At 55.3% G+C, this 23,659-nt stretch overlaps 9 protein-coding genes across 9 annotated transcripts; 5 read left to right on the forward strand and 4 right to left on the reverse strand.

Moving 5' to 3' along the window:
* Positions 1 to 1,642: 1,642 nt before the first annotated feature.
* On the forward strand, positions 1,643 to 2,925 carry CCM_04036 (ribonucleoprotein; the record flags this gene model as incomplete). The annotated part of the gene is made up of 3 exons (XM_006669184.1): positions 1,643 to 1,706; positions 1,788 to 2,391; positions 2,592 to 2,925. The coding sequence occupies 3 exons, from the start codon at positions 1,643 to 1,645 to the stop codon at positions 2,923 to 2,925; spliced, it is 1,002 nt and encodes a 333-aa protein (XP_006669247.1).
* Positions 2,926 to 3,051: 126 nt separating this feature from the next.
* Positions 3,052 to 3,434, reverse strand: CCM_04037 (uncharacterized protein; the record flags this gene model as incomplete). Its single annotated transcript, XM_006669185.1, has 2 exons — positions 3,052 to 3,290; positions 3,350 to 3,434. 2 exons carry the CDS (start codon positions 3,432 to 3,434, stop codon positions 3,052 to 3,054), a joined length of 324 nt encoding a protein of 107 aa, XP_006669248.1.
* A 2,888-nt stretch (positions 3,435 to 6,322) lies between these two features.
* Positions 6,323 to 7,234, reverse strand: CCM_04038 (tubulin-tyrosine ligase; the record flags this gene model as incomplete). The annotated part of the gene is made up of 1 exon (XM_006669186.1): positions 6,323 to 7,234. One exon carries the CDS (start codon positions 7,232 to 7,234, stop codon positions 6,323 to 6,325), a length of 912 nt encoding a protein of 303 aa, XP_006669249.1.
* A 639-nt stretch (positions 7,235 to 7,873) lies between these two features.
* Positions 7,874 to 9,136, reverse strand: CCM_04039 (uncharacterized protein; the record flags this gene model as incomplete). The annotated part of the gene is made up of 1 exon (XM_006669187.1): positions 7,874 to 9,136. The coding sequence occupies one exon, from the start codon at positions 9,134 to 9,136 to the stop codon at positions 7,874 to 7,876; it is 1,263 nt and encodes a 420-aa protein (XP_006669250.1).
* Positions 9,137 to 10,047: 911 nt separating this feature from the next.
* Positions 10,048 to 10,781, forward strand: CCM_04040 (DASH complex, subunit Duo1; the record flags this gene model as incomplete). Its single annotated transcript, XM_006669188.1, has 2 exons — positions 10,048 to 10,269; positions 10,332 to 10,781. 2 exons carry the CDS (start codon positions 10,048 to 10,050, stop codon positions 10,779 to 10,781), a joined length of 672 nt encoding a protein of 223 aa, XP_006669251.1.
* A 69-nt stretch (positions 10,782 to 10,850) lies between these two features.
* Positions 10,851 to 12,155, reverse strand: CCM_04041 (Ribonuclease H2, subunit B; the record flags this gene model as incomplete). Its single annotated transcript, XM_006669189.1, has 1 exon — positions 10,851 to 12,155. The coding sequence occupies one exon, from the start codon at positions 12,153 to 12,155 to the stop codon at positions 10,851 to 10,853; it is 1,305 nt and encodes a 434-aa protein (XP_006669252.1).
* Positions 12,156 to 12,689: 534 nt separating this feature from the next.
* CCM_04042 (DNA replication protein, putative) lies at positions 12,690 to 15,000 on the forward strand (the record flags this gene model as incomplete). Its single annotated transcript, XM_006669190.1, has 2 exons — positions 12,690 to 12,699; positions 12,749 to 15,000. 2 exons carry the CDS (start codon positions 12,690 to 12,692, stop codon positions 14,998 to 15,000), a joined length of 2,262 nt encoding a protein of 753 aa, XP_006669253.1.
* A 1,447-nt stretch (positions 15,001 to 16,447) lies between these two features.
* Positions 16,448 to 17,835, forward strand: CCM_04043 (tyrosinase; the record flags this gene model as incomplete). Its single annotated transcript, XM_006669191.1, has 4 exons — positions 16,448 to 16,605; positions 16,838 to 16,975; positions 17,025 to 17,622; positions 17,683 to 17,835. The coding sequence occupies 4 exons, from the start codon at positions 16,448 to 16,450 to the stop codon at positions 17,833 to 17,835; spliced, it is 1,047 nt and encodes a 348-aa protein (XP_006669254.1).
* Positions 17,836 to 20,982: 3,147 nt separating this feature from the next.
* Positions 20,983 to 23,278, forward strand: CCM_04044 (nitrogen regulatory protein OTam; the record flags this gene model as incomplete). The annotated part of the gene is made up of 2 exons (XM_006669192.1): positions 20,983 to 21,344; positions 21,436 to 23,278. The coding sequence occupies 2 exons, from the start codon at positions 20,983 to 20,985 to the stop codon at positions 23,276 to 23,278; spliced, it is 2,205 nt and encodes a 734-aa protein (XP_006669255.1).
* Positions 23,279 to 23,659: the final 381 nt, after the last annotated feature.

A 23,659-nucleotide genomic window follows, 5' to 3' on the forward strand; every position in this document is an offset into this window, starting at 1 on the left:
GATGGGCTAGCGGTTGCATCCGTGTGTCATGTCATGGCAAGAGAAACTCGCCACTTGTGGCCGCTAATTTAAGACGATCGCGGACGGACTTCTGTTACCAGGTTGGGAAGGTGGACAGAGATTGACATCTGAACCAGCCTTATTAAATACAGGTTTTGCGGGAGAGAGCAACTACGAATACTCCGAAATGCGTATAGCAACAGATATATTCACTGTATCCTTCCCTCCAAGGAGCATGGGCATGCATCCACGGAATTTCACCAGGGACCTTTATAAGTTACGCCCCAGCAACGCAATCTGTAAGATTGGGCTGTCTCGCTGTTCCAGCAGCATGGGCGGCGATTGCCGAATCCGCGCGCACAGTAGCTAGCCAGATGCTTACAGTAACTACATAGTTATCTTGCCTCTTCTGCAAGCCATTGTCCCTTGAACGTGCTGATGAGCCGTGGCTCCAGACCCGTCCAACCGCGCGAGCTGAACTCTCATCGCATCAGACACACACAAAAAATCAAGGGCATGCAGTGGCGAATCAACCGAGAAATTTAGCCTTTTGTCTACGCGCCCTTCAATCCACCGCAGTGGGACCAAAATGCGCGCCTCCAAGCCTCCAGGTTAGACCTCGACGGACACTCTTCATAAGCAGCTTACTGTTTCGTTTGAGAATACTGTGCGTATCCTCTACGTTCCTTTAATTTTCTGTACAATCCTAGTCAACCGTTGAAGACAATTCTGGTTTTTATGAATCAGATCGTGTCACTCTGGCCACAATATCATCCCACGGGCGGGGTTTCCCAGGTTGACTGCAGACTGACTATTGGACCTTTTGCTTTACACAGCCTCCTTCACGAGCCAGGGTGGCTGCATCTGTATGTCTAACGTGGTGTGGTGCGGTTGTGGGAGGATGGCCGCACCTTTGCAGATTTTGATCAAGTGTTGTCAGGGTAGCACTCTCGGTCTCCCGTGATTCGCGTTTTGGTGTCTTTCATTTGGCATTGAATTGTTGACGGATAAGCTCTTCTCACCGTTGCCGAGTCGTGATTTTCGTAAGCAATAACGCGCCGGCTACCCTATACCAAATGAAACTTCCCTATCGCGATTCTTGATGGTATATTCCTTGTACAACCGGGTATATTACATGTGCAAGCTTTTTCTTGTCATTTAACAAAGATTTGTCTGCTACTGTTTAGTTAGTTACCAGCTCGGTGTAAGCTGTCTTTACAACGAGAACAGAAGTCACGGCGACCTACTGTGATGTAAGTGGCAGAGCAACAACGTTGGAGCACGAACCAGCCAACTGCGCAGCCAGGCGTCCGCCTTCTACGCCCATCCTAAGGGATCACCAAGTGACGAGTCGATCAAGTATATGAACACAGTTTTCAACATGACAATGTTAGACAAATACAATCGCATTCGATGCCCGCTGCCATGACCGCTACCGGAGAATGAGCTATGGTGGGGTCGGTTGGCCAGGCACATATTGCCACCCCACCATATTTTTTTTTCTTTTGGTGCCTTGCCATAGTCATCGCGCGACACACCGCGAAGTAGTTATTCACTTCTAACATTTCCTTCCTGGACCATTATACCATCCCTATACTCACACCTATACCTTCTACACACCATCACCACACGCCCGAACATCATGGAAGCCGTCAACCCACCACAGCAGCAAGAGGACGTTGCCACCTCGAAGCGCATCTACCTTGGTACGAGGACACTCACGAGAAAAAAACACCGATATTCCTCCCTCCGCATGCACCCCCCGCTAACTCTACAAAAAAAACCAGGGAACCTTTTGTACTCGGTCAAGCCCGGCACGATCGAGGAGATGCTCCACGAGGGTGGTTTCGGCAACTTTGAAAAGATTCACATCTCCGTCGATCCCGTCAGCGGCCGCAACCCAGGCTACTGCTTCGTCGACTTCCCCGACAAGGCCTCGGCCGACCTCGCCCTCGAGACGCTCGACGTCTCCATCGGCGGCCGTCCGCTCAAGGTCCGCCCCTGCGAGCCTAAGAAGCCGCGCGCCTCGGCCGCCGGCGTGCGCTGGGGCCGCGACGCCCGCGAAGGCGGCAGTGCCGACGCTGAGTCTCCCGCCCCCTCGCCAGCCCGCAACAGCCGCGGTGGCAGTGGCGACAACGGCAGCGGAGGAGGCCAGAGCTTCAACCGCTGGGGTGACTGGAACTCGAGCCGTGACGGGCAGGCGCCGCAGCAGCAGCAACAGCAGCAGCGGGGCGGCGCCGGCGACAGACAGGGTCCTGGCGCGGCGCTCAACCACTTTGACGAGAACATGCAGGAGGAGGGCCGCAGGCTGTTTGTCGGCGGACTGGGCAAGATGGTTGATCAGGATCACAACCGCACAGAGATGGAGGCCATCTTTGCCGAGTTTAAGCCGTACGTGTCCTTGTCTCCCCTCGCCTTCCCTCACAGCGTCTTTCAGTCGTGCACGTGATGTATCAATCACCCCGTTGGATATCCAACTGTCGTCCCTACATCCAAACGTGAATCTTGATACCATTCGAAATACCAAGGGCGCGCGAGGGGAAACAATGCATACCAAATAGACCCGCGGGCTAACAAAGAGGACAATGTAGTGCCGCCATTGGCAAGCGCATCACCGCCCGCCCCGACGAGAGCCGGCCTGCCAGCGGCAACCGCAACTTTTGCTTTGTCGACTTTGACACGCGCGAGGAGGCCGAGGCCGCGCGCCAGGCCCTCGACGGCATCGAGCTCAACGGCAACCCCATCACTGTGCGCACCGCCCGCCGCCAGCGCGAGCAGATGCAGGGCAGCGGCTACCGCCACGACATCCAGCGCAACACCAACAGCAGCACCAACAACAGCAGCGCCGATCCCCCTGCGGTGGGTGCTTCCGACTCGCCGAGCAGGGCATTTGCATCGCGTGACTGGCGCCGCCGGGTGGACTGAACTCGGAAACAAACAAATCATTAGAAAAAAAAATCATTCAATAGAGCGACAAAATAGGTGAGAGATTGAGTGTTGAGAGGGCATCTGAAAACGAGAGTGTTAAAAAAAAGGCGGACCTCGGCGGCATTAGCAATTGGACGTTTTTTGCTCGTCTTTTTTTTTTTCAGCGGCAGATATCAGTCGCATTCGGTTGATGTCTTCATTCTTTTCTTCATTCTCTTCCATCTTCTCTTCAGAAGAACCCATGGGAAAAGGGAGGCTGCGAAGTTGGGTCGTTTTGGACATACCTCCTGTGGGGAAAGGAGTTTTTCTTCTTCTTCTTTTCGGGTTCAGCTGCAGGATCTGGCCAACATGCACATGGCCGCCTGGACCAAGAGGAAAAAAAAAACGATTGATACCAATCCAGAAACTGGTGTTTACTGACCAACGACGTGAAACTTGTCCTCGAACCCTCTCACGGTGACCGCCTTTGTTTCACAGCCCTTGACCATACTGACTCCGCCCGCCATGATAGATGCGATAACTCGGCTTACCATCATGGCAGTCCCGTCGTTATCCACATGTAAGCTCGTTGCTTCCTCCTCGTCAACGAGCACTGCCTCATCGCAACTTTTATACGTACACACCCTTAGCGGTTGGTTACACGGCTTATACCAGAAAGGCTTCAGGCTTCCAGGGCCACAACGTGTCTGTCACTCGGGAAGTCGACGAGCAGTCTCGACAAACATGAACCTCCACCACCACTGTCCTCTTTGACCTCACTTTCCCTATTCGTACATCCGGGCTGCGCCAAACTTCCCCTCCTACCTTGCACAGCCTCACTCAGGAGCGATAAAGCGGGTGGAGCAGCAAGGCGAGCCGGCGTCATTACTAACAGCAACCATGGTGATATGGAAGAGCAAGTGCCAAAGCAAAACGCAAAAGCACGCGCACAACCAGGGTGGCTTGAAAGTGTACTGATCTTTTGCCTGCCCCCAAACCGAACAATGAATAACTAGTGCCTCCCTGGCGCCATCGCCGCCCGAGCTTGATATGATCTTGTCACCACAACACACCCACCACCGCACCTTCTCGAAAGGGCATCGGGCCTGTGATGGCGCCTGGCGTTGCAATGGGCCGTGGAAAAAACATGTCCCAGGAGGGAGGCTGTGCAAAAGCGCAAGTTTTTGCTTGCGCTGAGTAGCGGAAGCCGTGGGAAGCCGTCAAGTGCTCTGCAGCACTTACCCAGCCCGGAACGACGCAAAGGATCCTGCACAATGGTCACATGGCTGTTTTTCTTCCAGCCCAACGAAATCTTGCTTGGCCTCTTTTGTCTAGTTCTGCAATTCTCATGTGGCCCGGCCGGCAACGGTTCCCCACATGCAGCATTTAAGCTTGTTCTCAGAGCCCGCGCTAAAACAAGGCTACAAAATCCAATGTCCCTTCATTTCAGTGATATTCAACTTCGCGACTTATTGAGACATGATAGCAATTTAAGTATTATTATGTATCTCTTTGGAGGCCTCCCGCTCTTTAAAAAAAGCACCGACGATGTCATCCCTCTCTATGGAGCCAACGGTGGAAATTGCACCAAAATTTCGGTATTTAAAAAAGACGGCTTAATTTTAAAGTCGCAGATCTGAATCGGAAGACATGTAAAATTGTTGTAATAATGACGCAGCCACATCATCACCGTCGTCCGAGGTCGACGTCCCGCACGCAGACCATATCCCGACGCTCCTCCTCCTCCTCGCCGGGACTCCCACGCAGCAAGCTCCCCTCGCCGACCCCAAAGAAGAAGGGCACGACGGCCTCCCTCACGACGCCGCGCCAGAAGCCGCCCACGATGCCCGCCAAGTCACCGCCGGTCTGCCGAAAGTCGGGAAAGGCATTCACCTCGAGCAGCCACGCGCAGCCGTCGGCGTCGAGCAAAAAGTCGAGGCCAAAGACCTCAAAGGCGTTTGGCAGCGGCTGGAAGTGGATGGGCATGGCGCGCGCGGCGCCCTCGACGACGGCGCCCGTCACGGCGCACACCTGCGCAAAGACGTCGTCCTTGGCCGCGCCGGACAGGCCCTCGAGCGCCCAAAACGGCTGCACCGTCGTCTCGTGCGGCGAGTCTTGCAGGCACGTGTTGGTCAGGAAGGCGTCGTAGTCGCCGGGCGCCTCCCACGGCGCGCGGTACGGCTTGCCCGCAAACAGCGCCAGCATCGGCCGGTACACGTACACGCGCAGGCTGCCCGCGCACAGCACGTAGGTCCGGATGTGGAACTTGTGGCCCCCGGCCCGGAGGAGCAGCGGCGGGTGGATGTAGGGCTGGGCGACAAAGTGCCGCAGGTGCGAGGTCGTGATGCCGTCCTTGTTGCCGCTGCTTTGCGGCGCCTGCTCGTCTTCCGCCGCCGCCGCCGCCGCCGCCGCCTCGTCTTCCTCGTCCTCGTCCTCGTCGTCGGTGCCGGGCTGGTCCTCCTCCCACCCGTCAAAGATGGCCTGCAGCTCGTCCATGGTGCTGAACAAGCGGATGCCCTGACCGCGGTCGCTCATGCCCGGCTTCAAGATCCACCACGCCCTGTCCTGCGGCGGCGACGCATCCCCCGCCTCGCCCAGCGCATCGTTGCGAGCAAGGCTCTCGCGAAGATCAAATGCTTCAACGAGAGCGTCGTCGAGGAACTCGGCATAGTCGACCTCGAAGGCGTCGGTGCGCTTGACGTGCGTGGCGAGGACGGAATCGGGCCGCTTGGCGACGCAGTGCTCGACCGTCGTCGAGAGGTAGTGCTTGCGGATGAGCGCTTTCCGGATCATGTAGCTGTTGACCAGGTACGACTGGGGGTGCGCGGCGGCGTGGTCAAAGTCGAGCGCCTCGTAGGGCATGATTTGGAGCGCCCGGGCTGACGGCGAGGAGAGGGCGCGTGACGCGGAAAACGTGCCGTCGTTGGAGCCCGGTACGGCTGTGATTAGGTCTACCAGGTCGTCGGGCAAAAGGGCCTGGAGCGCAGACACAATCAGTGGCTGCACGTAGTCGTCCTCGTATGCGACGAATGCCTGAATCTTGTCGGGGCTGGTGCTATCTTGCTGCTTTTCTCTCATCGCCAACGTCTTGCTTTGTTCCTGCACAGCAGGTTCTGAACTGTAAAAGTCTAATGGTGAGAATTGTGTCTATCGATGAAACGTATAATCTACACGCCACGTAACGTATGCACGTCGTCTTTATCTATTCCTACTGACCCAGGAAGATCCAGACTTCACACCCCGAGGCCACCAGAGCACAAAAAGAAACACGTAAAAATCGTAGAATGAAAGCACAGCTGGGTCAACTCACAAGTTCAACTCTTGTTGGCCATCTCCTACATTGGCCTGTGCAAAGTTTGCTTTGAGAGGTGTAACACTAGCACTCATGTTAGCGGTGAATCATCACGGTCGCGAATCACGAAGTATACCTGGTATGACCTTCCTTGACCACCCATCCGTCAGACCCAGGCCCAGCCGCCTCAACACTGGAATAGACATCGGTGAACCTTGGCGCCCATTTGAAGTGCTTGTGCTTATGCCCCTTGCAATCAGTCTCGGTGTCTGGAGTCGCAGACGACAAACCCCCCTCTCGGATCTTGGCCTCCTCCTCGACGGGGTCCGCGTTGCTCGGGTCGTCAATCTCCTCAAAGCAGCCACCCGCCTGCCAGTAGTTTTGCAGCATCTTGGTGAGATATATCTTGCGCGTGTCGACGGCCTCGACGAGCGGCACGTTGACGCTGTACAGATCGACGCTGTCGTCCGTCGGCCACTGCCTGTATAGCCCGTCGATAACCTTGACACTCTGGCGGCACGCGGCCTCGATGATGGCCGGGTCGTGGTTGCGCGAGAAGAAGGCGAAGCTGACGGCAATGGCACGGACCTTGCAGACGGCGGCCTCGAGCGCGCCGCCGAGCGTGCCCGAGCTGAGCGCGAAAATGGCCGTCGTGTTGCGGCCGTAGTTGGGCCCGCTGACGACGAGGTCGACCGGGCCCTTGCCGTGGAAGAAGTGGTTGAGGCCAATCTGCACGCACGAGGCCGGCGTGCCGTCCACCAGGACCCATTCCTCGTCGCCCGCGCCCGAGGCGTCGGGCCGGGCGTTGGTGGTGCCCTCGGTCTCGTCGCCGTAGACGTGGGCCGACGGCCGAAAGTACACCGGCTTCAGCGTCTGCCCAATCATGTGCGCCTTGCCGATCCACGAGCGCTGCGTGTCGGGCAGGCACACGGAGACGTCGTGGCCGGCTGCTTTGAGGTGGTTGACAAAGGCGTGGATGTAGGGCGACGCCTTGGTCGACGGCGGGCCGTCGTCGTTGGTGACCAAGATGTGCATGGCGGCGCGGTCGCTCAATTGGGACTTTCTGGATCACAGACGATGATGAGGGAGACCCGAACCAATGTTGACGGCGCTCCTAGACAGAAAAGGTAAGCTTGCTGGCAAAAGCGAAATCGGCCAAAAGCTCGTGATGGAGGGGTGACTTTTTAACCCGCAAGCGATCACCGCCGCCTGATCTTGAAGCCAAGGTGGGGCAGCAAAGTCAGTGACGGCCTGAACGAGCATTTTGGCTATTTTGGCTATTTTGGCTGCGTGCCAACTTGTCACTGGGGTACGGGTCTGAGCTTGTAAAACTCTGTTTGCGATTCTGCTTCGGAGAGGAAATAATACGTTGTTGCGAAAAGGTATATATCTCAGTTGATCAGTCTACAACGTGGAAAACAAGTAGTAAACATAATATACTCCTCCAAACGCCTCAATATCCCAAGGTGCCCCCTCTTCGTTCCATCGCTGAGGTTTCCTAACTAGGTACCTGACTAGGTAACAGACTTGTGATAAAATGGGAGAATTTGTTGAAAAGAAGAAAGGGTGGCTGAACGACATATATATATATATATATATGCGACAGCGTGAATCATTATAAAGAAGTAATGCTCGTGATACAAAAAAGACAGACCATTTGTCATGGCCAGTCGTTCAGGCGCGGGTACGCTTGGCAGGCGCAGGGGCAAGGGCCTCGCCAGCTCTCTTGGTGGCTGCTGGCGCCTTGTGCTCCTTTGTGCGTGGCCACTTGTCGAACATACTTGGCTGACGCTTCTTCTTGATCGGCGTCTCCTCGTTCAAGAGCTTGTTGGCTGATCTCGTCGTTCTTCTGGTTTCGGGTGGAGAAGCGGGTGCATATCTTGGGGCCTCCGGCGTCTTGGCAGTCGCCTTGCGGCTCTTGGTAGGTGTTTCAGGGATAGAACGGGTGATGCGTTGCTTGACCTCGTCCTCGACATCAGTCGTGGCCTCCTCGTCTTCCAAGTCCGCCTCGGATTGCTCTTGTCGCTTGGGAGGGAAGAGCAGTCGCGGCTTGACGGATGATCGGGTAAGTGGCTGAGCAAGGCGGTCTTCTTGATCCATTTCCTGCTCCTCAATCTTGGCAAACGGGCGCCAGAACTTCTTGCCACGGAAGACATATACCATGCCGTCCTCACGTTGGGTAGCCTCCTCGAGAGACTGGTAGCCCTCACCCGGAATCATGACCTTTCTACGGCTGCGACGGGGGCTGGTCTCGGTCTCCTGCTTGGAGGGGGCAGTGTAGAACGGATTGTCCTCGCTGGTGTCGACCTCGGGAATCGAGTCCTTGGTATCGGTGAAGATTTCAATGTTGTCATCGTCGCGTTTGGCAGTGAAGCTATCCATGCCGATGCCAGAGTACGACTTGGGCCTTCGCCTCGAGGCGGAGTCGTCGCTAGGGAAAAGATTGCGGGCGAAAGTGGCGATTTCGGCCGTCGTCTTCTCGTTTGCAGGCTTTGATGGTGTTTTTGAAGGAGTGGGAAGCATGCCGCCAGAGCGAGAGGAGGAAGCGCGAAGAATGGAATTCACTGGGTTGCTGGTGGGTGGGATGTCGACAGGGCCAAGGGCGGCGGCGGCGTTTGCAATGCTCTCTGCTGTGAGTGAGCCAGAGACACTGCGGCGGCTGGCATCGGCGGGAGGCTGGCGTCTCTTTCGCGGAGAAGGGACTGGAGAAACCATGGCAGCGTTACTCTGAGCGTTGGCTCTTTTGGCACCGCGGGGAGAGGCAACCGGTTTTTGACGAGATGTAGGAGGTGAAGGTGTGCGGTTGCGCTGGGTCGCGCTTCGCGTGGCGCGACTCGGCTTGGGGTAGGGGTGGTAGTCGTCCTGGTATCCAAAGCGAGGCGCTGAGGGGACCTGCATTTCCCGGGCGGGTGACGGCGACGGGGTTCTGGCGGCCATTCTGGAAGACATGGTACGTTGTGCGACGGCGAGTGAGATATTTGCAGAAGCTGTGGGACGTGGCTGCGAGACGAAGCAGCGAATGCTGGGGGCTAGTCGCGTAACTGTCTGTCTGGTAGAACCGCCGACTCGAGGCAGGACTCAATAGAAAGACGAACAATAAATAAGCGGCGGCGGCAGAATAAGCGGTGACAGGAAAAATAGCGCAGGTAAAACAGTAAAGACTAATAATAGCTGCAGTAATGTGATAGGAGTCGAAGCTGAATTAAGTTGTAGTCGTGGTAACGTTGTGTAAACACTGTTGCTGTAAAGTGATGCAGGGTAGAAAAGATGGTAGGAAATCGGAGGAGAAGGGAGGTTGATGTTCTAGTGCGACGACACGAAGAGGAGGCTGGGGCAGAGGCATGGGTGCGTGGGTGCCAGACCAGCCCCCTCAAGCTGCAGAGGAAGAGGTACCCCACTTTAGAAAAAAGGTGCACAACGGCTGGCCGCGACGCGTCCGCTATATTCTAGGTAGGGTAGGACGCGTTATTTTCGTGTAACAAGGGCACATGGCCCATTAAAGTGGCCGTTGGTGGTGCCTTTATAGTGGTGACAGTGGTGACAGTGGACACCCTGGTGTTTGAAAGAAGTTGGCTGCAACAATTATTACAGCAGCTATTGGGTGCCTACAGCGCCCATGCCCACACCTCCGTAGCTGCCCCAAGCTGTCTGCCACATCTGCACCGCCACAGCACACAACAGCTACCTGCTAGTTACAGTCTCAACCCTCTGCACGTCGCTCGACAAGGACTGTATCACTGTATCCCCATTCTGTGACACCGGCCCTCCCATTGACCCGTCATCTGTCCGTGTCAACTGCTTGCTGCTGTGTCCTGCACCTGTCTTTCTAACCACACAAGACAACCAGCATGGCTGACGACTCAGAGTACACCGAAACCGACATCTGGGCGTCCCCCCAGCAAACCCGCCAGCCGAAAACACCCAAGTCACCCAGGACCCCGCGCACGCCCGCCTCCGAAGGCCCCGATCGCGATGCCCTGCTGCGCAAGGAGCTCGAAGGCGTCCGAAATGTCAACGAGGCTATAGAGGGTCTCATCGGCACCCTGGAACGAGCCGGCGGCAACATGGATGTATGTCCAACCCCGCGCGCAAACCACCAGCCAATTCCATCGCTAACGTACCTGGCATCTAGGTTGTGACGCAGACTGTAAATAATGCATCGACTCTCCTCAACACATGGACCAGAATCCTGTCCCAAACAGAACACAACCAGCGCCTGATCCTCGACCCTAGATGGAAAGGCACTACGGAAGACCTCGTCGAACAGGAAGCCGAAGCTCTCCAGCGACAGCAAGAGGCTGAGCGCAAGGCGCGCGAAGAAGAGCAGCGTCGCGAGGAATTGCGCCGTCGCAGAGAGGAGGCAGAGACTAAACGCAGTCTGGCACCCGGCTCCAGACCCCTCCGCGGAACAGCAGGCGCGCGCAGGACGGCGTCTAGGGCCCGGGCAAGAGCGGGATCGCGCATTGGCGCTGGTTCCAGCTATATATCCCAAAACACATCGAGCTCCAGCAGTCGTGGGACCTCGGGAATCGGCAGAGGTATAGGGACTACGAGAGGTGCACGGTCACGAGGCGCAAGATAGCTATGCTCAAGAAGCATCTTCATCATCATATTACATTTATTACAATAGATACCCATGCCCTGGCGGCAATTACTTCTTCGTGAAAAAAGCACTTAGTTTCTTCATCCCTGTCGTGTTGACCTTTTTCAAGTCCCTTACGCCTCTGCTTGCATTGGCCTTCTTCTTCTTCTCTTCCTCCAGCTTTCGCTTCTTCTCTAGCCGTGCTTCGTCTTCCTCCTCATCTCGCATGCGCTTTCTTGAAAAGTCACTAGTCGGCCGTGTTGCCATGGTTTCCTTGCGCAGCTTCTCGAGTTCCATCAAGTATGTGTTGAGCGGCCCGAAATCCACCTTGCACGTCGCATTGTCACTGAGAGATTGCTTCAAACGGTCGGCAATAGCATGTGAGATATAGCTTGCGCAAATGAACTCAAATGCGACTCGGAGACGCTGAAGCTGGACAACCTCGGCCGACGCCGTCATCGCGGTCGTGACGGCGACATCATCCTCGGAGAACGAGGAAGCCGCGGTAGAAGGCTGCGAGGCCGCGCTAAAGGTCGAGCCCTCAGTTGCAACACTGGATTGAGACTCGGCTGTTTCCGTCCGCGGTGTTGAAGTGCCGGATCCGGTACCTTCGAGAGCCGTAGCGACACCTGCGGCAGGGCCTGGGAGGAGGCTCGCAGTTCGCAGCAGGATAGGCGCCTCGAGGGCCTTTTGAACGAATTTCTCCTCGACACTAGCAGGCAGGCCCCCAGAAGCAAGACGCGTGGCTTTAGAAAGAATAACAGAGAACAGCTTCACCTCGTTGACTCGAAACATGGACTCATCACCAGCATCCACGCTGTCGCATATCGCAGCGAGTCTAGACTCCAATAGGGCCTTCATCTTGGGCCATCGCGCAACCTCTGATAGATTCGACGACTTCTCTGGTAGCTTATCAAGATAGTCTTCGATTGATAGGAATAGGCGCTTCTGATTTGTTGGTGATTTCGTTGCATTGTCATCTAGTAATGCCGGGAGGAGAAGGAACAGGGGGTCGACATGCGTTGCGACAAACAGCTCCGCGCTGGTAACCGTCTCTGCGCTTTCAATCCTGCCCTGATTTTCCTTGTCACTGTCGGCGGATGCAATCAGCCAGCTGCGTGGCGCCGTCTTTGGCGCTGCGACTTTTGTGAATTCGTAGAGACCCGTCTCTGGGCAAACAAGGTATCTTGAAGGTTGTCCATTCTGGGGGTGAGGAAGAGAGACAATTCGCGCGTCTTCTGTGGCTGAACGGGGCAGAATAAAAAGCTTCGAAGACTGTCCGGATTTTGTAGACAGGGCATATTTCGACTTTGAGGCCGGGGTGTCTTTCGGAGCATCCGCCGCTGCAGTTTTCGATGATCGCGTGCCTCTCATGGTCGTTGAGCTGTCGTGGTTTCTCAATTTGTATCCAAGACGCCGGTATTGTGACGCTGTAAAGAACCTAAAAATAGACCACAAGATCCAGAACTGCAAAAGACGCGAATAGCGCAAAGAGATGGGGAAAGGATCGCAGTGTAGATGCTTGTGCAGTCCCAATAGCGCCGACCTTGAGAGTCAGAACGCGCTTTACGCGTCGCAGACCCTACAGTACAGTTACTTAGCCAGGGACCAGCGGAGCCCGACACTCAGCAAACGAAAATGAGCGATGACGCTAAGCCTCTTTCCCACCCCTCTGTCGTTTCACTTGATGCAGCCTGTTTCTTTCGCTCCCTTGACTATCTTACCATTTACGACATCATTAAGGTCATCGGCGATAGGCCTCTATGCCATCGTTGCTGATCCGATATACTTAGCGGCCCCAGTCGCTCTCACAGTCTAGAGCCACTGCATGCGCGTGCTGCCATCATAGCCAGTTGCGAAGCGCAGCCCATATGCAGCCCTGGCCAGGGCACACTTGCGCCGAGCAAAATGGCTCCAGGTATGCCCTCCACCGTTGAACTCTCTAATGCATTCCTAACGCAGTGAAGGCGGTAAAGAACCCGAGCAACAGTGGCCTCCGCGATCCCCCCACGAAGCACTTCTCAGCACGCCAAAAGGCCGAGAGCGATACCGCGAAATGCTCCAGACCTCGCCGAGTCCTTCACCCTCTCGCGGTAGTCGCCTCAACGCAGGCCCTCCACTATCCGCAAGCATCGGACTCGGAATCAAACGCGGTAGCGACGACGATGAGGAAGACGACGAGGAGACTCTGCAGCTAAAGCTACAGGAAATCCAGGCAAAGTTGCGACTCAAGAAGCTACAAAATGCGAGAGGAAGAACAGATACTGGAAACAGTACCGGTGGGAGAAGTGCGCTTTCAGCCTCGCCTTCCATCTCGGATCGCCTGCAGAGGCCCAAGAGCCCCGGACGCAACCGAAATGCCATCCAGGTCCCTGCGTCACCAGTGCGAAAGCTTCAAGCTACACAGCCACTTACATCGCCCAGTCGGGTGCTCCTGGGTATTGACAAGGGGCTCACGGCAAAAGACATATCGCTGAAGCGGGCTCCAAGCCATAAACGTCTAAACAGTGCGCTAAGTTCCCGACCGGGTGGCGCAGCGTCGTCCTCTGGAGCTCCGCAAGCAAGCAGTTTCAACGAGCGTCTTGCAGGGCTAAGAACGGATGAGGCATTTCGCAAGGAACGCCAAGCGAAGATTCGAAGCGTACGCTCCAACGCCTTCGCTATTGGAAAGGACGAGATGGATTTATACAAACAGGATGCTGTGGAAATCCCAGATGTTCCGCTTGCACCACCCACCTTCTCTAGAGACCAGGTTCTGGGGAAGATGAAATCCACGGGGGGGTTTCTGACGAGAAGTCGCACAGTGCCGTCTGGTAAGCTCACGTACGGCACCAGCGACGACTCAGTAAATGACGCCAACGCAGCCTTGTCCCTGGCCCCTACATCCGATAAGGAGCAGCCGTCATATGAGCTATACTCAAGCTTTCACCTCTCTCGGCGAATACTTCCCCACAATGTCCTCACTCGCAGTGTATCTGGCAAGAAATCCTACACCATCAAAGACTTGCTGCGCGAAGTAAAAGCACCCGATTTCAGCCTGCCCGACATCGAACAGGACGTTGTCGTGTTCTGTATCCTGGCAAAGAAATCAGAACCTCGTACACACAAGCCAGGGACAGGCAAGAAGAAGGACGAAGACAGAAGCAAATATATGGTCATGACCCTGGTTGATTTAGACTTTGAAGTTGACCTGTTCCTTTTCAACAGCGGCTTTGAGCGATTTTGGAAGTTGAGCGAAGGTACCGCCATTGCCATTCTCAACCCAGTCATTATGCCGCCGCCGCCAGGCAAACAGGATACAGGACGCTTTAGTCTTGTCGTCAACTCGGACGAAGATACCATTCTGGAAATTGGAATTGCTCGCGATTTGGGGTTCTGCAAGTCTGTCAAAAAAGATGGCAACCCATGTGGCTCGTGGATCAACAAGAAGCGAACGGAATTTTGCGAATATCATTCAAACGAAGCGGTTAAGAAGCAAAAGTCGTCACGAATAGAGATGAATAATAGTAGTTTCGGAGGAGGTCAGAAACGCAGCGAAAAATCTGACAAATGGCAGCGATGGAAGAGGGATACCAAGAACAATTTTGATCGCGAGACGCAGACTCATTGGTTTGTGACGCGCTCAATGAGCTCATCGGACTTGATTGACGGGAAAGACGTCAGTCAAGTTGATCGGAAAGAGCGAGCTGAGTTTTTGAGGAGAAACCTCGAGGCGAAAGAGAAAGAGAGAGAAATCATGAACAAGCTGGGCCAAATAGGCAATGCCGCTGGACGAGAGTATATGAAGTTTTCGGGAGCCAGGACCGCTACAGGTTCTCGAGCTGGTGAAAGCCAAGCCTCGGGAGGCCCGCCCAGCACAGCAGACTCTGCGTCAGAGGCGGCAACACTGGACCTGTTGCGAGGAGGTGCTGACCGACAGATTCACCTGAGCCCAGTCAAGCGGAAACGCAACGACAGCTCGCAGTCTAGCGTCGTGACTTCTGCTAGTAACAGGTCATCGGCATACGGCTGGGGCAGTGACCTCAAGGAGAAGCTGTCGAGCATGAAGGCCGCCAGTGCAGGGCAGCCAACAAAGTCGCGCTCGCCGGTCCGGAAGAAGACGCGCTTTGTCACAGAAAAGGGCATTCGAGAGGCTGGGAGAGAGAGCCTGGGCATGGATCTATCTACCAGGCAAATCGCCATGGAGGATGACGACGATGAATTGGAGATTATCCGCTGACCAAGATGCGGACACGGATTGGATTTTGGTCACTCAATGGGATTGGAAGATGACAGGCGTGAGCGCCAAGGCTTGATTTTTTACACCGGAAATTGCATTACGGCATCGTTGGAGTAGTGTTTATAACATTTGTTTTCGTATGGCGCCTGAGAGGTCTGACATTTCTTGTATGATATTCATGAATAATAGACAGCGGCTGTACCTTGTCTTGGCCGACCAAGAACTTTGTGCGAGTATCCGAGACGGCAAAGGGCGGTCAGCTGTGCCGCTCAACCGATTCTTGGATGCGAACAATTTCGTATACAAGTAACAGGACGGGTTGCACAGCATTCACTGCCCTGACCTGTGCCTGCACAACATCGGGCATAGCAGCAGCCACGATGGCATGATCACAAACGGTTCCCCATCTGATCTGCCAGCGGCAAGGCAGCATTTCAGCGCATGTGGTGACATGGCCATGGCGGCTGAAAACTCTCAGAAACCCGTCATTGGTATGACTATGATTCTAGGCAATGACGTGCAGAAATTTTGTGCGGCAGGCAGTCTGTGGCTCGGTTCAGTGCGTCAGAGAAGGCAGGAGCAGCACGAGCCCATATATTCAGAAGCCAGTCAGTCAACAATCACTTTCTCCATTCATCTTTTCTATTCATTTTCTCCGTTTATCTTTTCCGTTCCGTTCATCTTCTCCGTCCATCTTCTCCGTCCATCTTCTCCATCCATCGTCTCCATCCATCTTCTCTATCCATCGTCTCCATTCACTTCTGCCTTCTTCAAACCGAAACACTTCTTCACCAAAATCGCCGAGTATATTTCGCAATCATGTTACTAAAATATCACTTATTCATTGCTACAGCAACGCTGCTATCGATCAAGGTCACCCCGACTGCCGCCTCCGTCATTGTGACGGGAGTCCCAGTCGACCCCTCAGTACTGTCAGTTCCGCACAGACGAAACATCGTCGAATTCTCTACCATAGGAGGCCCGCAATGGTAAGCTCCAAGTGTCATCTCTTGCCTGTCTGCTGGTCAGAATCTGACTCTCTTGAAGGGATCTTTATATTCAGGCGCTTGGAGCCATGCAGGCTGCCAATGAGACGGATCCTGAATCATACTTCCAGATCTCCGGTACGTCTGAGCAGCCACACATGAACGAAAAAAAAACTGAACGCGCAAAGGAATACATGGGAGGCCGTTTATGGAATACGACCAAACAGGGGGGTGGACATCGTCCACGTCCCTGGCCTGGGCAGGCTACTGTCCGCACGGGGTAAGTGACTTCGGAGGAGATGCAAACTCGATGACATATATTGACATTATAAAGGAGGTGATCTTCGTCCCATGGCACAGAGCATACGTGGCGTTGTTCGAGGTATGTGCTGGCGACCCTCGTGGCTGACTTGGCTTACATGTAACAGCAAATACTCGTGGCCCACGCCAAAACGATCGCCATGACATATCCCGAGGAGCACAGACCGGTATACATCGAAGCAGCTGATACTCTACGCGCACCCTTCTGGGACTGGGCCACTGATGAAGCCGTGCCGCAAAGCACAGTACCAGAAACTATAAGCATTACTGTCCCAGAAAATGGTCAACTCGCTTCGAAGTACGTCGAAAACCCACTTTACACTTTTCATTTTCCCAAGTCAGTGCAGGATGGAGCCTTCGGAGTATTCGAAAGGAACCGAATATATCGATGCGATCAGCCGAACATGACATATCCGGATTCAGCAAACCGTTCTATCAAACACAGGCAGCACACAAAACACCTGGTATGTGGCGATGTGTGTTCTAGACTGACAACGAACTGACGAAAGATAGTACGACATCTTCACTAGATCGACAGACTTTGAAGACTTTGTGACGTTCAAAAACCGTGGAAGCAGTTTGGAGGGTCTCCATGGATCCATTCACTGGGATGCAGCATGTCAAGGCCAATTCCTGAGTGTCGCATATACAGGGTTCGATCCTCTATTGTAAGTGACGTGTACACTGCGTGCGACAAGATAACTGACGGGTTACCAGTATGTTGCATCATTCAAATGTCGATCGCTTGTGGGCATACTGGCAAGCTATGCACCCTGACCAGCAAATTTTCACTGGCGAGCACTATGGATTTGAAAAATGGGGCACGCCGGACAACTCGATCCTCACAACACAGTCGCCGCTGCTACCCTTTCGCCGAAGTGAGACTGAGTTTCACACGTCGGAGAGCGTTTTATCGATCCATGACCTCGGCTATTCGTATCATGGGTTGGAGTCGAAGGACAAGAGCGCCGAGGACAGGCGCGAGGAAGTAACGCGAATAATCAATAACCTGGAGCCGGGGTTCCTGAAGTTGGGAGCGCGCGCAGCAAATGGACTGTTGGGTGGCCCACGCGCCGTGCTAACCAGATACTTTGCTCACATTGCTGTGGAGGCATCAGAGATTGAACGCCCATGTTCAATTGAAGTATCAATGAATGGAACATATGCGGGAAACTTAGTCTTGCTGTCGATGCCTGATTCCGGGATTGTTCGTGGCGAGATCTCGCTTGACACTATTCAAGACACGCTGCGAGGCAAACCCAGCCGCGTCGTTTTGAATACCTTTGAAACGGCACTTAAGATTGATATCATCAAAGTGAGTGTCTTGGCGGGATTCGAATGAGAAAGATCAGACTGTGCTAATTGGACAATGTAGGGCGATGGGTCGAGGATAGCGCTTGCGGACGTTCCGAACCTGGATGTCCAAATTGAACAAGTTCGCGTGGCAGCGCCAAGATGGGACACTGAGCTTCCCGAGTATTCAGAATCCAGAATGTTTGGAGTCAGATTGGTAAATGCACCATACTAAGAAGCCGACTACTGGTAGTTGGGCTCGTGGCTCGTGGTGGGCGGCGTTGCCAAGGTTGAGCTTGTACGTTGGTGCGTTGGTTTCCTACTTGGCGGAGAGGAGGTGGTTCATACGGCACAATTAAGCTAGGCTCCGAATAGAATTACAATTATCATTTAGACTCGATGGGTTCCAACGTGGTTGGAGCGAACTGCCGGTTGTGAGAGGTGACGAGACATGACAAAGGGCGGTGTTTGGGATGGATGAGATGTTACACAACCAAACTGCGGTATTGGCAGCCAGCTCGGATGGGCCAAGGGTTGAAGTTCGGCGCTATGCATTACAGACAATGCAGCAAACTTGCCCTTTGTTTTGTCGGCTCTCGGGGTTCAGGCCGACGATTGATCTGAGGGGGATGTGACTGGAATAAGTCCTTGTCCACGTGGGGTTCCGGATCATGGACTGTGGCAGTAAGACGGAGTATGCGCTAATTGAGAGCGGCAGCTCGGTACAGACAGAAACAAGCAAGGGCAGGGAGGAGTGTGAAGATGATCTGAGCTGCCTACATAGCAAATGTTAGGTAAGAGTTTGAAGGCGCGCACCGAGACGAGCCTGGCAACCTGGGCCAACGATTGTGGGGGGTTTCGGAAGCAGTGTTTCGAAGGGAGAGGGCTGACTGGGCCGGCGGTGTTTCGATTTGGTAATGAGGTGGTGAGAAGAGGGGACCAAATTGGTTGTGATGAGGCTGTTGTCGAGGATTGGAAGTGGGGGGTCAATCATAAAGTGAGTTTCGTTCGAGCTGCCTAGAGCCTGCATTTGAGACAAGTAGATGCCTATTCTGTGCTGCCTCGCCGATGCTAACCCAAATTGAACTGGCAGGAAACCAAGGTAGCTAGCTGGGTTGTGCTATTCTTGGATGGTGATGATGCAGCAAGGGTCTTGAGGGCGGGTGGTGGTGGTCGGGCACAAGGAGGGCACGAGAGCTGTGAGATGCACCCCACAGGCTCTGCTGGGCTGCAGACGGAAATCCGGGGATGTGAGAGTAACTATGGTGTGAAGTGCGTCTGCTTGGGTTCTTTGTGCAAGATGGCAAGACGAGCCGAGTTGCTCGTCGCCTAGGTAGGTAGAATGCCACCAATAGCCGAGGCTGCCCGAGAGACGCTAATACTGTACAGTTTTAGCACCGGTTGGTTGGTTGCCTTGTAAAATGTAGAGTCGAGGCAGAAAGAGGCAACATGTAATGCAGACGAGGCAGGGTCCAATACCGATGACAAAGACAAATGCAGGGCGGCTGGCAGTACGTAATGGGCAGTGCAGTATGCATGCTCGGTACATTGTTCAGGGCGGCGTTGGCCGGTTGGAGGACTTGAAGTCTGGAGACGGAAGGAGGAGATCCGGGGGAGTGCGGGGGCGGAGGAATCTGACGGGCATTTGAGAGAAGAGTGGCTTGTTTTTTTGTTAATAATATAAATTTAAATTAAAGCATGTCGAAAGTCTTACTCGATCAGGTCAATAGAAGGAGGACGGCGGTTCGTTACGAAGTATGAAATGGTCATACTTGGCTGCGGGCTGATAAACGACTGAGCCGCGAGTGGACGTAGATAAGGAACGTGGCTTGGCTTTCTGCGTGGGGGCTTGCCTGGTCATGAATTTAGCGCGCCTAGTAGGGGTTGATGGTTGATGGGTTAATGACAGTTGGTCATTGATGATGGACGTAGTCATGATCGAGGACAACTTTCTTGGCCACGCTTCACTCGCAGGTGCTTCGGTGCAGTGCAGCATGCTCAGTCAAGACGTTGGATATCGGTACGGATTACGGATAAGCACCAGCCGCTTCGGCGCCACACACGAGCCACAGCTTGCTTTTCACGCTTCCGACACAAACTCCCAGTCACAACGAAGCGAAAACATTCCCGCCCCCATCAACCAGCAATCAATCACCCAGGCTGGAACCATATGACGTCGAGTAACTAATTATGTACAGCGGCCGCTAGTCATAACTAGGTCGACACAAGAAACCAATTCCCGCCCGCGCACCGCGCTACAAACTCCACCACCAAGAAAAACCACTCGTCTGCTCACCCACTTCAAACTTGCAACATTGACGTTAGTTACTAATAATTACCTGCAGGCGGCCCTTTTTTTCTTATTCTGTTTATTCTAGTTAGGCCTAAACAGGCGCACCCGTCGCTCGTCTCCGACAACGCTCCATCCTCTAATTTTAGCCCATTGCTGGTATCACCACACCCGACCCCCCGTCGTCTGCGCTAAAACGTACAGCCTGTTTGTTGTACATGGCTTGCGAGGCCGATGATTTTCTACTTGGTTCCTTATTACCATGATCCTCAAAGCAACCCTTCGCAACACCTACCAGTAGCCATCCGGAGACTCCGTAACGCGGTACCCTCATCTGGCCCATATACCCAAAAGCACATGCCGTGAGCGCCCGATCGGCATCCAACGCCTAAACATTTTACTTATACTACGACTTCGTGCCCACCATTGGTCAAGTGTTTCTCTCCCTTTCATTCTTCTCTTCGTCTAACGCAAATCACCCGTCCTGCATCTTCTCACGTCCTCTTTGCACAAACCTATTACGAAACCCTGGCAGTGCATTTTGCGACACGTCGTTTTTCTTCTGCACATGTCACATAATTCATCCCTCTAGGCCAAACAAGAAAGAGAAGAACAAGATCAATATACGCACGCAGCACCAACCAAAATAACTTGCCCTGGTACTCTCGCTGTAGTTCCTTTTGCCTTGTGTCAATGCATCTAGGTCCTCTATCCCTGCCACATCTCACCCCGGCCCAACTGCACCCGTCGAGCACAATCCCTGCCGCCGCGTCTGCCGCTCCGCCGTTTTGTTCAAGTTTTGTGCCAAGGACCAATCCGATTCCCCAACCGTGAGACGAGTTCGCAAAGAGTCACCGAGCTTCACTAGTTACCCATTTCTCCGGCTTCTGTGAGAGCATTCGGCTTCCGTACAACGCGTACAAGGCGAGATAGCCTGGCTCTAGTGGCCTGCACGAAGCGCACACGCACCTTCAGCTTACTGCACGGCCCGTCGCCAGTCCTTCCGTGAAATAGACGCGCAACCGCCAGCCGAGACAATCTTGAAACGCCGCCCGCCTTGCTTCTTCGGCTGAAACCGGCCATCCCTTCATCATGGCGTCTGGGAATCCAAATAAGCCCTCCGTGCCCATCACCATCAATCACAGGCGGCCCTCGGCCCAGGCAGCGACAGCGTCGACAAGCCAGCACACGCCCCAGAACCGTTTCGAGCTCGGACCCCCCAGCCTGCAAGACAGAGCCGGCTTCGAAGCCATTCCTGAGTCCCCTTCGCCGTCCGCCGTGCGTTGCCAGGCGTGCCAGCAGCTCGGCTTTCGCTGCGTCACCCGTGACGACAACGATGGATGTACACCCTGCTTCGAAGCAGGCGCTGAGTGCTCCCTGCTCGCCCTGAGCCCGCAGTCGCGTAAGAGGAAGCTGCACGGAGAGCCGTTTGGCGAAAACACCGTCAAGAGAGGGTGAGTCGGTATAACCCGCTGTCCTGGGGCGTCCATGGCCTTCCTGATGTGTCTTGTCAAACACTCGCACAAACCGCTGACTGTGTTGCAGTTTTTCCACGTCAGATCTGCACTCGCGGCGACATGCCAACAGTAGATTCTCCAGCAATGCCACCAGCGCCACCCTTCTCCAAGACTTTGCCAACGTCGGCGGTCCTACCAGCCTCGGCCGCACGCTCGGCCTGCAGCTCGACCGCCACAGCCAGTACATTGGCCAGACGACCGATTTCGAGCCCTCGCTGCTCAACCTGTCCGCCTACGACCCCGCGAACGAGAGCACGTCGTCGCGCGGCACGCTGCGCAAGGTCAGCGAGGGCCACAGCTTCCTCCTCGTACCCGATAATACGACACGCGGCCACGAGCAGCAGCAGCAGGACGTCATGGCCGTCGAGGCCCTCGTCGCCCCGCACGGCCGCACCCTGATTGACCTCTTCTTCCAGCGCGTGCACCCGGCGTTTCCCATTGCACAGAAGCACGTCTTCCTCGAAAAGTACGAGCGCGACTACCGCGAGTTCTCGCCGCCGCTACTCGCCGCCGTGTACCTCTTGGCCATTAACTGGTGGAGCCACAGTCCAGTGCTGGCCGACCGGCCGCGGCCCGACACGGACGCGCTGGAGCGTCTTGTCCGCAGCAGCCTCGCCGCCGCCATGGGCCGCCCCAAGCTGTCGACGGTCGAGGCCGCGCTGCTGCTCGCGCAGATCCCCGGCCGTAGCGCGCCATGGCCGTCAACGGCGCAGCTCGTGGCCGTCGCGCAAGAGCTCGGCCTGCACCTCGACTGCGCCGGCTGGGACATTCCGCCGTGGGAGAAAGGCATGCGAAAGCGCCTCTCCTGGGGCGTTTACATGCAGGACAAATGGGGCGCCCTCGTCCACGGCCGGCCCTCGCACATTACCCTCGCCAACTGGGCCGTTCGCGGCCTCACGGTTAACGACTTTCCCGACGTCGACTGGGACGAGGGTAACGCGGCGCAAAAGGAAGACGCTGAGACGGGGCAGGTTATCTTTATGCGCTTCGTCCAGCTCACCGGTCTCGTGACCGAGATCCTCGACACATTTTACACGCTCGCCGCCCTGCGTAAGGTCGAGCACGCCGGCGCCCAGGGCGCACACATGGTGCTCGCCCAGGCCAAGCCCATCCAGCTCCAGCTCAAGGAATGGTACGCCGACCTGCCGGCTTGCGTGCGCCTCGAGTCGCTCTCCGCGGGCCGCGGCGGCGGGCGCGGCCCGCAACGGCCCTCGAGCGTGGGCTACCTGCACCTGGCGTACTTTGCGGCCGAGATCTCGCTGCACCGGCGCATCGTCGGCGCGCTCGGCGCGTCCCCGACAACGGTCGACCCTTACCTGGAGCATATATGCCGCAGCGCGGCCAAGGCGCGGCTCATCTCCAGCATGGACTTTGTCAACCGCCTGGCGCCGCACCACCTGCACTCGTTCTGGTACTTTACCGCCAAGACGAGCTTCGCCCTCGTCGGCACCTTTGGCGCGCTGCTGTGGGCCACGAGCCCCGGCCGCGAGGAGGCCGACTGGTACCGCCGCCGCCTCGCCGAGTACCGCTGGACGCTGTCCGTCTGCGCCAAGCCGGGCCAGCAGGGCCAGTACCTGACGGCCTTTGCGGTCGACATGCTCGACACCTCGACGGGCCTGCTTCTGCGCCAGCTGCCGGAGAAGCCGGAGCTGAGTCGCTGCGCGAGCGCCGGGGCCGCGCTCGACTTTGCGGGCCGCTCCTTGCCGAACTCGTATTCTGGGTTTGGCGGCGGCGGCGGCATATTTTCACTGCAGGGTAGTAGTTTTAGTAATATCGGCAGCACGCTGGACCGGAGCAGCCCGCGCAGCCTGGACAGCGAGGATGAGAGCGGGAGCGAGGAGGAGGAGGATTATGATGAGTACAATATATAAATGAGACGAGGGCGCGAGGCATCAACGGCGGGATTTTTCTTGGATATGACGAGTAATGCATTATGAAATACCCATTTGATTTCTGAACGGCAATCTGCGGGAATGCTCAGCAGTGATGCACAGCAGTGACTGTCTGGTACATGCTACATCAGCCAAACGTCCAAGCGTTTTGACCTAGGCACAGATTGTCATCATGTAAGGGTTCAAAGGAACCGGAAAATAGAACTCTCCGAATCTACAATACCACGTCATCCTTCCCCTGATCTTCTTTTTACTTTTACATCGTCATCCAAAACGGCCCCAGCGAACTGGAACGGCTTGTGGGGAGCTGTCAGGGACAAACACGGCCCCCACCTTGAAGGCTCGCAAAAGCACATGAAA

The sequence above is a fragment of the Cordyceps militaris genome (assembly GCF_000225605.1).
Source record: "Cordyceps militaris CM01 unplaced genomic scaffold CCM_S00003, whole genome shotgun sequence".
Classification (NCBI taxonomy): domain Eukaryota; kingdom Fungi; phylum Ascomycota; class Sordariomycetes; order Hypocreales; family Cordycipitaceae; genus Cordyceps; species Cordyceps militaris.